Raw genomic sequence first — 12,475 nt, 5'->3', positions numbered from 1 at the left:
GTACAAGAATGTTTATAGCAACTTTATTCATATAATAGCTAAAAATTGGAACAATCCAATATCCATCAACAGGAGAATGGATAAGCAAATTATTCAATGGAATACTTTTCAGCAATAAAAACAACGGCTGATTCATGTAACAGTAGGGATGGATCTCGAAAACATTACACTGGGAGAAAGAAAGCAGACAAGAGTACCTACCACTCCTATTTTTAAGGTGATAGAAATCAGAAGAGTGATTGTCTAAGCTGTGGGAAATTTGGAAGGGGGCTTGAGAGAACCGGTGATGGAAATGCTCTATATCCTGATTGGGTGGTGGTTACACGGCTGTTTACATTTAGCAAAACTCATCAAATCATATACTAAAAAAACTATGCTTTTCACTGTATTTGATAATTTACCTCTATTTAAAAAGAAAAAAAAAGGACGAGAAAAAAAAAAAGACTGGTAACGCTGAAAGGTAACAGTAAAAGATGTAAGAAGAAATTTGATGTGGTAATAAGCCCTTTCTTTAAAACGTTAAGTGAAGAAAATATTCCAATAAGCTCTGCTGGATTTATGTAATCAAATAAGGACTCAGACTCTGAGTCCCCTCTCCTCCGTCCGAGTTCCTCGGTCTTTTCTCGGATACCCGCGAGGCCCCGCGGTTTCAGGCGTAGCGCCCTGTCAACCGCCGGTCATTGTAGCTCCCCGCCAGCCCCAGTGCTCCCACCGCTCCCCGCCTCATCAATATCGCATCGCGGACCCGCCTATTGATTCAGCTCACAGCCACCCTTTGAACGGTCCGTTCACCTTTCAATCAATTCAAACATAGCAAGGAGCTAACCAATCGCAAGCCTCGGCGAAGGGAAGAGGCGGGTACTTTTACAGGAAGTGTTGCTTAAAATATCTCCAATCAGAAGTTCCGTGCAGGAAGTTTGAATTTTGCCGAGCCTTGTAGGCGTTCCTTCTTCGGAGGCGGCGGTGGTCTTCCAGGCCCAGAGGGTTCCTTTACTTTTAGTTTGGTTGAGGTTTCACGCTAGAAGCTGCCTCAGGTAGGTGGATGCTGGGGAGCTGGGGGAGGGCGCTGGTCCGCTTCCTTCTAGAAGGTCTAGAAGTGTCGGAGGACCGGCGGCTGCGAGCTGGACGCCGCTCAGGGGAGGCTCCTCTTAGGACCGTGTTACCTGTCCTTCCCGAAGCTGATGACGCAGTCCTTCGGAAGAGTAAATATTTGTTGCCATGATCTGTGTAGCAGCATCATTTCACCACCGGGGCGTTATTGGCGTTGGGCCCCAACATTATTCCAGTGGCTCTTTCCAGGTTCTATGACAACTAAAAACGCCTGGGTTGACAACCTTGGCAAGCAAAACTAAGGCATTCTAGACTTTCAAGCTGGAAGAAACTCCAGTCAGCCAAAGAAGAGAACTTAGATGTGTGTGAAGAGCCAGGCTGCCTGGCTTAAGATTCCAGCTCCACTACCTTTTAGCTGTGCAAATGTGGGCAATTAATTTACCTCATCTGTATAACGGCAGTTTTACTAAATACCTTTTAGGGTTTAGGTGATAATTAAATATGCCTTCGGTGTTAGTTCTCTCTCTCTCTCTATTTGCCGTGTATAGTTCTATGCTGTGTTTTTAAATACCTAGTATGTAATTTTAATTTTCTTTAATATTTGCGGGAAGTGGCAAATCAAATAGTAGAGGAGAGTTCTTGATTAAAAAAGCACAGTCCTTTGTCACTTCCCCTGGGCCCTTAAAGGAGAATGTTATTAGCATCCAGGTCAGATGAATTCTCATGTTTTTATACTCTGTTGATTGCCTAAAATAATACAACATTTTAATTTGTTGCATTTCTTGTGAAGTTTTTTTATCTGCATTTTTCTAGTGGATTCTCTTCTTGTTGAAGGTATAGTGTGCTTGTATCTTTTTTTTTTAAATAGACATTTATTGGCATATAATTGCTTCACAATACTGTGTTAGTTTCTGTTGCACAACAAAGCGAATCAGTCATATGCATGCATATATCCCCATATCCCCTTCCTCTTGAGCCTCCCTCCCACCCTCCCTATCCCACCCCTCTAGGTGGTCACAAAGCACCGAGCCGATCTCCCTGTGCTATGCTGCTGCTTCCTACTAGCTATCTATTTTACATCTGGTAGTGTATATATGTCGATGCTACTCTCACTTCGCCCCAGCTTCCCCTCTCACCCCATGTCTTCAAGTCCATTCTCTATGTCTACTTCTTTATTCCTGCCCTAACTTTCTAATGGCAGACCTCCGTCCTTTTTTTTTTTTCTCCTTCTATTTTAAGCTGGTAAGACTTTTCCCTGGAGAATCAATCCTCTTTCTCCAGTTTGGCTTGGTTGTTCTCCATACCAGCTGTATAGGAGATGCCTTTAGACTTTCCACTTTCCTTTATTCTTTTCCTCAGTTGGATCCGCGATTTCTTGGAACCCATGACATTGTCTTTCTTGGACTCCCAAGAATTTTTCTAAGAAAAGAGCATATGCCAAGTAAACTATATGATTTCTTACATGGCCGAAAAGAATTTTATTTTGCCCTCACCAGGGCAAACTGATATGGTTATCCTTCTGCATCACCATGGTATTTCTGAAAACCTTCTTGGGCTTCCCTGGTGGCGCAGTGGTTGGGAGTCCGCCTGCTGATGCAGGGGACGTGGGTTCGTGCCCTGGTCCGGGAAGATCCCGCGTGCCGCGGAGCGGCTGGGCCCGTGAGCCATGGCGGCTGGGCCTGCGCGTCCGGAGCCTCTGCTCCGCAGCGGGAGAGGCCACAGTAGTGAGAGGCCCACGTACCGCAAAAAAAAAAAAAAAAAAAAAACCTTCTTTTTCTCAATCTCGTATATCTAACTGCCTATTTATCATTCCTACCTACCTAATAGGCATCTTGTGTGTTTTGTTTGTTTTGTTTTTTGCCTTGAGAAAAAATGCCAGCCCGCCTGCATTCATCACCAGGGGAAAGTTAAGGAAACTATTCTGTATACTATATCTCTATTTTCACCTTTACTTCCTACTCTATTTTGCAGTGCTCTCCATGGTAAGCCTAGACCCTCTTATTTATATTCTGGACTTTAGCTTTCTGGGCTTCACTTCATCTGTCAAGCAAGTTCCTGTTCAGAACCTCAAAATAGGTTGTAGTGTTTTATCTCTTGATAACCTCCTTCCCACTCTTCAGTCACATATTTATTCCATTTTGTATTTTTTATTATGTAAATTAACCCATTTATTATAGGCTAGCAATGTTTCAAATGGTGGCCTTCTACTGGTCCTTCAGTTCCTTCAGTCTTCTGGTGACTTTACTGTGATGGCAGAAATGGTGTTGTAGGTCCAGGCACCATCAACCACCGTTTTCATGCAGGAAATGCCAAATGCCCACAGCTTGTCTCTTCATCTTGGTTTTGCCACAGGAGCAAGTGTGCTAGGAGTGCTGGCTGATTTCAGTTTTCTTCACCATTTTCCTGAGGGAGGCAACATGGGTCCCGTATTTACCCACGATTCTGACCTTGGTGCATTTAGCCATGTTGCCACAACCTAGGTCTGAGCCCAGAGAGCTGTATTTTAATTTTTTTTTTTCAGAAGACTCTGGGGTGGGAGGTGAACTGGAATTCTAACTTTTTAAATAATCAAATGAAATTTCATGTAAGTTGGTCTTTCTCTCTTTTTCCTGACAGGATGGCTTCATCACATTTTGCCAGTCGACACAGAAAGCAATTAAGTACCGACATGATTAGAACTAAAATTGCTCATAGGAAATCACTGTCTCAGAAAGAAAACAGACATAAGGAATATGAACGCAATAGACACTTTGGTTTGAAAGATGTCAACGTTCCAACCTTGGAAGGTAGAATTCTTCTTGAATTAGATGAGATATCTCATGAGCTTGTTCCAGAAAAGGCCGATGTCAAGCCAAGTAAGTAAAAGTCTATTGTAATTTCAAGTGTTTGAAAAGTGAATAAAAGTTGGTTTAATACCTGAGGTTAAAAACAACCCTGACCAGAAGAATGGAGTTTTGAAATGCCATTCTAAATAAATAACTTGGTGTTTTCTACAACTAAATACTGTCTATTTCAAGTAAAGGCTGTGTTAGGAATTCCCAGATGGTCCAGTAGTTAGGACTCCACACTTCCACTGCCAGGGGCCCGGGTTTGATCCTTGGTGGGGGAACTAAGATCCTGCAGGCTGCCTGGTGTGCCCCCCTCCCCCACAAATAAAAGCACTCAAGTAAAGGCTGTGGACGTCCTAGCTAGGCTAAAGCCATTCACCTATGGAGTATTATAACAGTTTTTACCTATATGGCCTTACAGGAATCCTAAAGTTCTTACTTCTGGAGCTTGGATAAGATAAATATTGACACGATAAATTGATAAGGGACATAGAAATAGAACTGATTGAAGTATCCATGAAGTAAGGGTACTTTGCCAATGGGAGCTCTTCTTAGAGGGAAGAGCAAAGGATTCATCCCTGTAGTTTGCCCAAAAGGATTTGGGGTAATTAGTAGGGAAAGAACCAACCAGAAAAGAGAATGATCTCAGCAAGAGATAAAAATAATAAAAATGGCTGTCTTAGAAGGCAAGGGATGCTATAGAAAAGAAGGAAGAGAACTGGGAAATAACATGCATTTAATCGGAAGGACTTATTGGACTCCTATTTAGTTGTGTTTATATAGCAGGCACTAGGAGCTAGATTGCAGTGAAATAAAGCAAGGATAAATTGTGAAGAAATGGCAGAAAGATGAAGTCTTAAAAGTTTTATAGAGAAAGAAATGAGATGTCACGTTGTTTTACGTGTTCACTACTTCAGTTTTATCATTTTTCCAGAACCAGTGTAATGTGTGACATGTACAAGACACTCAACATATTCAGCTTAATTGCTTCTGTAAAAGGGGAGGTTGAGCTAAACTATTTCTTCCAGATTTGTCATTTTTGTGATTCTAAAGGAAAGTGAGAGAAAGGAAGTGGATTAGAGTGTCGTAGGGTACTTTTTTGTTTTTGAGATGAAGTGATCAGTTTATGTTTGAAGGTCAAAGGAAGTGGGTTGGTGGTTGAGGGGGATAGAGTAAAGAATAACATCTCTTAGGAGTTCAGAGAAAATGAACACTGGGTCGTAGGATTATATAGGATGGCCTTTGAAGGAAGAACTAGACATTTTCTGTCTGAGAAGAGGTGACATTACCTTCTGAGTTGTCTCCTTGCCTCTACTCATACCCTCTCAAATGCTTCTTTCCTCGACCAAAGTCTTTCAAACAAAATTTAACCTTGTCAATATGCTATTAGAATATCTTTTATTCCTCATTTGCGAAGGCCTGGAGGTGGGAGGGGGTCTGGTATGTTCCAGAGAAAGCAAGTAGGTAAGCATGACTAGAGAAGGCAAACAGCTTAGCTCCCATAGAGCCCTGAGGGCCATCATTATAAGGACATTGTCTTTTTATTTTGGCTGCGCCGGGTCTTAGTTGCGGCACGCAGGCTTCTTAGCTGCGGCACATGGGCTTCTCAGTTGCGGCACATGGGCTTCTCTAGTTGTCGTGCCTGGGCTCAGTAGTTGCGGTGCACAGGCTTAGTTGTGGTATGTGGATCTTAGTTCCCCAACCAGGGATTGAACCCGGGCCCCCTGCATTGGGAGTCTTAACCACTGGACCACCAGAGAAGTCCCTGTTTTGATTATTGTAAAGGATCTGCTTCTGAGGTGACTCATTCACATTACCAGCAAGATGATGCTGGCTTTTGGCAGGAGGCCTTAGTTCTTTGTCATGTGGACATCTCCATGGGGCCGCTTGAGTTCCTTAAGGTTCCACGTGGCCACTGGCTTCCCCCCAGAGCAAGGGATCCAAGAGAGAGCAGGACAAAAGCTGCGATGTCTTTAATGACCCAGTTGTGGGAGTCGTTCTCTATCATTTCCACAGTACTTTCTTGGTTACACAGGTCAGCCCTATTCAGTATGGGAGGGGATGACACAAGGCATGTCTACCAGGAGGTGAGAATCGCTGGAGGTCAGCTTGGAGGCTGACCATCATAGAAGCTAGTTAATTTAAACGTGAAGTAATACATGCCTAGTACATAGTAAACAGTTATATATTTGAACAAATGAAGGTGAAAGAAATAGGAATTTTAAAATAGGGGTGGAAATAACTTGAAGTGCTAAGGAATTAACAAGACGTTACTAAAAGCATTTCTTAGCAACAGTTGAAGTTAGAAGTTGTTTGCCTAACTTTTTATCTGAAATGTTTTATATATTGTATTTTTCTTTTTTTCTTTTTCCTACTTAGAGTCAGTGAAAACTATTCTAGGTGATCAACGAAAACAAATGCTCCAAAAATACAAAGAAGAAAAGCAGCTTCAAAAATTGAAAGAGCAGAGAGAGAAAGCTAAACGAGGAGTATTTAAAGTGGGTCTTTATAGACCTGATATTCCTTGTTTTCTTTTCTCAAACCAGAGTACTGTGAAAGCTGAGCCAAAAAAGGTAAGTTTAGTATCCTAACTTGATATATATTCCTTTTAACTGGAATTTTCTTTAGGAGATTAGATGACTAAAATAACCACTTCCCCTGAGTCCCTTTATTCATTTAATTAGCTGGTAGGAGGTGAGAATGACATAACAGTAACTCACAAGATGAAAACAGGGTCTCTTGATGTAGCTATATTTAGGTTGAGATTGGATAAAACTAGGACAGCTGGTAGAGCCAGGCTGAAGAGTGAATGCTATACCAAAGTATTTGGCATTTATCCTCTAGGATATGGAGAGTCAAGGGAGGTTTATAAACGAGGTTGTACCATTATCAGAGTAATACTCAGGGAAGATTAGGCTGGACTTGAGGATTATAGTCTAGAAAGGGAAGCATTTATAGATAGGAAGACCAGTTGTGAGTCTATATTGTGAATATTCTTTATAGAATAGGTGAGATGAGATAAGTGGACTGAGACATTTGTTTAAAAAGAAGAAATAGGGGCTTCCCTGGAGGTGCAGTGGTTGAGAGTCCGCCTGCCGATGCAGGGAACGCGGGTTCGTGCCCTGGTGTGGGAGGATCCCACATGCTGTGGAGCAGCTGGGCCCGTGAGCCATGGCCGCTGAGCCTGCGCGTCCGGAGCCGTGCTCCACAGCGGGAGAGACCACAACAGTGAGAGGCCTGCGTACCGCAAAAAAACAAAAACAAAAAAAACAAAAAAAGAAATAGGTTTAAGACATCATTTTCCTGGAGATATAATTGACATATTAGTTTCAGGTGTACACCATAATGATTCATTATTTGTATACATTACAAGGTGATCACCACAGTTAGTCTAGTTACCATCCATCACCACACATAGTTACAAAACTTTTTTTCTTGTGATGAGAACATTTCAGATATACTCTCTTAGCAACTTTCAAATATACAATACAGTATTATTAACTGTAGTCACCATACTGTATATTACATTCCCGGGACTTACTTATTTTAAACCTGGATGTTTGTACTTTTTGACCACCTTCACCCATTTCACCTACCCTGTACCTCACTCAAGTGATGGACACCTGAGTTGTTTACAAGTCTTGGCTATTGTAAATAATGCTGCAGCGTACATGGGGATACATATATATTTTTGAGTTAGTGTTTTCATTTCCTTTGGATAAATACTCAGAATTGGAAATGCTGGATCATATGGTAGTTCTAATTTTAATTTTTTGAGGATCTTCCATACTGTGTTTCATAGTGGCTGCACCAATTTACATTCCTACCAACACTGCTCAGGGGTTCCTGTTTCTCCATATCCTCACCAACACTTATTATTTCTTGTCTTTTTGATAATAGCCATTCTAACAGGTGCCATGTAAGACATCTTAAGAGATAAATTTGATAGGACTGGTGACCAAGTAGATGTGAGGGGTGGAGGAAGTTGAAAAGTTAGAGATAAGATGATGATTCTGAAGATAATAGTTTGATCAATAATACAAATTTTGCTGCTGCTAGAAGAGATGAGGAAGGCAAGAAAAGCTTTAGTGGGTGAATATTAATACCCTTTTTAAAAAAAAATCCTATTTGGGCCATCTAGACATCAGGCAGTTGGGAATAAAAATTTGGAAATCAGGATGGGGATCCATGCTAAGATGTGGATTTTGGATATGATATTGGGAGTATGAATGGACACTTAAGCTGTAGGACTAAATGAGACCATTCCAATTAGGGTACATAAAATTATGAAAGAGTGAGGTCTAGAGAATACCTTTAGGTGGGCAGTGATAGGCTGAAAAGGACTGGTCAGAGTGGCAGCAGAGCTAAAATGGAGGATAGAAGCTAAAGGAGGGGTGATCTAAAGAGAATGGTTAGTGAATCAGGAAGGATGAAGTTTGAACAGATCAGTTGGATTTGTAAACTTGCTAGTCACTGGTGATTTGCTATTTATTTATTTTATTATTATTTGTTTATTTATTTTTGGCTGCGTTGGGTCTTCGTTGCTCTGTGCAGGCTTTCTCTAGTTGCAGCAAGCCGGGGCTACTCTTCATTGTGGTGCGCAGGCTTCTCACTGAGGTGGCTTCTCTTTGCAGCGCACGGGCTCTAGGCGCGCGGGCTTCAGTAGTTATGGCATGCAGGCTCAGTTGTTGTGGCTCGCGGGCCCTAGAGCACAGGCCCAGTTGTTGTGTCGCACAGGCTTGGTTGCTCCGCGGCATGTGGGATCTTCCCGGACCAGGGCTCGAACCCGTGTCCCCTGCATTGGCAGGCGGATTCTTAACCACTGCGCCACCAGGGAAATCCCTGATTTGCTATTTAAAGATATGTATAAAAGATCTCATTGACTGTATACTCATTCCTGATTTAAATAAGAACTGAATAATATAAAGGCCGAAGATATTGCTTGTTTTTCTAGGCTTCATGAATCTCAATGATTCATTTGACAGATCTTTGATTTATTTACTCTGTATGATCTTAGGACACTGTAGAAGAGACCAAAATTAATAAACTGTAGTTCATGGTGGAAAGATACAGATAAATATGTTCTTTATATTAGAGGAAGGATAGATTGTTTATATTCGGAGGAACATCGAAGAAGACCTCTTGGAAGGGATTAGATTTAAGCTGTCTTTTTAGGAATATGTAGATAACAATCATTGGTCTACACTGTAAACAACTATTTTAAAATATCTTTAAAATATACGTAGGAGGAACAAGAGACACATCGTTGTGGGTTTTTTGTTTTTTTTTTTAATTTTGGCTGCGTTGGGTTTTCGTTGCTGCATGTGGGCTTCTCTAGATGTGGCGCACGGGCGTAGTTGCGCCGTGGCGTGTGGGATCTTAGTTCCCCAACCAAGGATCAGACCCATGTCCCCTGCATTGGAAGGTGGATTCTTAACCACTGGACCACTGGGGAAGTCCCTGATTACGTTTCTTAAGAAATTTTACAGAGTTGATAAATACCTTATAATTTTTTAATTGGTCTTTCTCATGCTAAATTTTTTTCACATTTTGGGATTAGGTCTCCATTTTCTTACTGACAATGGACAGGTGTATAATCATGAGATTTGAAGGCAAATTGTCAAAGCTAGGGAAGTAAGCTGTACAGTGTCTTTTCATGAACAGAAAACAAAAGATCCTAATACTCTAGTTTGTTCATCTACCCCCTTTTAAATATGTCTAGCTAATCACATTAATGAGGATCCTAATACTTGGAAAATATGCTTTGAAATTTCTTCTCTCTCCTCATTGAGAAATATGGGTAAGTTTTGAAGTTATTAACTTAAACATAATTTAAATCAAGCCAGAACCAGAAAAAACAATAACTTAGGGAATTCCCTGGCAGTCCAGGGGTTAGGACTCAGTGCTTTCACTGCCAGAGGCCTGGGTTCAATCCCTGGTTGGGGAACTAAGACCCGCAAGCTGCACGGCACGGCCAAAAAAATTAAAATTTAAATTAAAAAAAAAATTAAGTTAGCAAGTATCTTTTTGCCATAAATTATTAAGGATAAAATTTAAATTTAAAATGGAAACTTTATTTCATAATGAAAGTAAATTTTGCCAGTTTATTTATTTATTTTTTTAACTTTATCTTCTTTTGACTGTTTTAAGGCTGTTCCATCTTGTGTACGGATTACAAGGTCAAAGGCCAAAGACCAAATGGAGCTGACAAAGGTAAAGTTGATAGTTAGTAGGTCATTGTTACTAAAATGACAAATTGTACTTTTTTTCCTCAGAGTAAGTACATTTATTTTTAATCTAATACCATCTTCAAGCATAGTAATTATTTTACTAGAGTCAATAGTACTACCAAAATCACTGTTTTGGTATGGTGGCAGAACAGATTTGGCTAGATGCTAAGGAAATAGTCACTTAAAATATTCTTTGCCCAGACATCCCTTATGAGATCTATACTAAACTCTGTGCCACACTCTTTTTCCTTTGTTTGTTTACCGGGCTTCTATTATGCATCCCATGTCACCATGAAGTGCAGATAGGAATATAAAGCATACAGGGTGAGTGTTATAAACTTATGGGTCTTCAAAACACGGTTATGGATAAACTTATTAGGAGGATTACTAAAATAAAATCAAGTGGGCAAAGAGGGAAATAGTATGCCTCTTTGTCAGGTGAGGAAGCTAAGTTTCATGTATTCAATGAATTTGAGTCACTACCATGTTCCTTTAGGCTCTAGAATATAACTGAGCAAAACAAACAAAATTCCCTGTTTTCAAGGAGCTTACATGAGAGATAGCACTAAAAAAGTGTGTCAGATGGTCAAAAGTATTAAGTATTATGGGGGAGATTAAAAAAAAAGAAGAAGAAGGGAGGTGGGGAGTTTTGAAGTAGGTGTAGGGTGGAATTTTGATCAGGCCTCACTGAGATGGTGGCATTTTATTTTATTTTTAATAAATTTATTTATTTATTTATTTATTTTGGACTGTGTTGGGTCTTCATTGCTGTGCGCAGGCTTTTCTCTAGTTGCTGCGAGCAGGGGCTGCTGTTTGTTGCGGTGCGCAGGCTTCTTATTGTGGTGGCTTCTCTTGTTGCAGAGCACGGGCTCTAGGCATGCGGGCTTCAGTAGTTGCAGTGTGTGGGCTCAGTAGTTGTGGTGCACAGGCTTAGTTGCTCCGTGGCATGTGGGATCTTCCCAGACCAAGGCTCAAACCTGTGTCCCCTGCATTGGCAGGCAGATTCTTAACCACTGCGCCACCAGGGAAGTTCCCAGATGGTGGCATTTTAAATGAAGTCTTTAAGGAAGTAAAAGAGTGAACTGTGGGAAAGAGCTTTCTTCCAGGAGAAGAATTTTCTAGACAAAATTCAAAGATCTTGAATTGAAAACATGCCTGGTATGTTTAAGGAGTCTCAGAAGATTATAGTCAGTTATTTTTTTAATAGCTTAGCTTGTTAGCATTTTCTAAATTCTAGGTTTCTGAAAAAGCTTGTAAGGAAATGTATATAATGGAAAACTTGTTTCTTCATCTCATTTTATTTGGGGTAGTGGGTTTTTTGCTGAGTCATTTACAATATCAGGTTTCAAATGAGGGGTCAATTTACACATTAAAAATGTGGTGGTTTGGTTCATTATGCAATTAAATCACATAGTACCTAATATTTTGAATAGATTGATAATGGGAGTGATGTTCGAGCAATCCGACCTGGTCAAAGACAGGCTTCTGAAAAGAAAGTGTTGGACAAGGAGAAAAAAGGTAAGTTCTGATGTTGCCACAACAATAATTTAAAATTACCACAAACATTTGATTTTATTATTTGTTCCCACAGCTATACAGCCTGTAATGCCGCCAGTGAGAATGACTCGATCGGCTACTCAAGCAGCAAAGCAGATTGCCAGAACAGTCCCGCCTACTACAGCAAGAAAGCCAGTGACAAGGGCTACTAATGGTAAGAACATTTCTTGATCAGTGACTGAGCTAGGATGTTTTGGTACTTGAAATTCCTTGTGTGCAATTTTTTTAAATTAATTAATTAATTAATTTTTGGCTGCATTGGGTCTTTGTTGCTGCGTGCGGGCTTTGTCTAGTTGCAGCCAGCGGGGGCTACTCTTCATTGCGGTGCACAGTCTTCTCATTGCATTGACTTCTCTTGTTGCGGAGCATGGACTCTAGGCGCACTGGCTTCAGTAGTTGTGACACGTGGGCTCAGTAGTTGTGGCTCTTGGGCTCTAGAGCACAGGCTCAGTAGTTGTGGCACACGGACTTAGTTGCTCCGCGGCATATGGGATCTTCCCGGGCCAGGGGTCGAACCCGTGTCCCTTTCATTGGCAGGTGGATTCTTGACTACTGCACCACCAGGCAAGCCCCTGTGTTCAATTTTTAAAATCATCATGTACTTCTTTGAGTAGGAGAGGAGGAAATGGAGATTCTAATTCCCAAAGATAGGTTTTGTGCCCCGATATCCCGTTAGCACACAGTGGGTGCTCAAATGTTGAAGTACTGAATTGGTGTAAGCAGTGCTTCAAAGTGAAAAATTAATGGCCCCAATAAGTTACAGTCCATCCATTTGGTGGAATACAATGTAACCATTTAAGAACAATGTAT

The 12,475-nt window shown here is 40.9% G+C and overlaps 1 protein-coding gene and 1 pseudogene across 3 annotated transcripts in view; one reads left to right on the top strand and one right to left on the bottom strand.

Moving 5' to 3' along the window:
* Positions 1-900: 900 nt before the first annotated feature.
* Positions 901-12,475, top strand: part of DLGAP5 (DLG associated protein 5) — a 41,789-nt gene continuing 30,214 nt past the window's right edge. For all 3 annotated transcript variants that reach the window (XM_032621621.1, XM_032621622.1, XM_032621623.1), the window contains exons 1-6: positions 901-1,034; positions 3,667-3,905; positions 6,258-6,451; positions 10,029-10,091; positions 11,542-11,626; positions 11,700-11,819. In XM_032621621.1, coding sequence (XP_032477512.1) covers positions 3,668-3,905; positions 6,258-6,451; positions 10,029-10,091; positions 11,542-11,626; positions 11,700-11,819 — 700 coding nt within the window. In that variant the 5' untranslated portion in view covers positions 901-1,034; position 3,667. The remainder of the gene's footprint in view (positions 1,035-3,666; positions 3,906-6,257; positions 6,452-10,028; positions 10,092-11,541; positions 11,627-11,699; positions 11,820-12,475) is intronic.
* On the bottom strand, positions 3,255-3,515 carry LOC116748502 (annotated as a pseudogene).

Source organism: Phocoena sinus, chromosome 2 (genome assembly GCF_008692025.1).
Source record: "Phocoena sinus isolate mPhoSin1 chromosome 2, mPhoSin1.pri, whole genome shotgun sequence".
In the NCBI taxonomy this organism is placed as follows: domain Eukaryota; kingdom Metazoa; phylum Chordata; class Mammalia; order Artiodactyla; family Phocoenidae; genus Phocoena; species Phocoena sinus.
The sequence above is the reverse complement of the archived record's forward strand: the minus strand, read 5'-3'. Positions and strand labels throughout refer to the sequence as shown.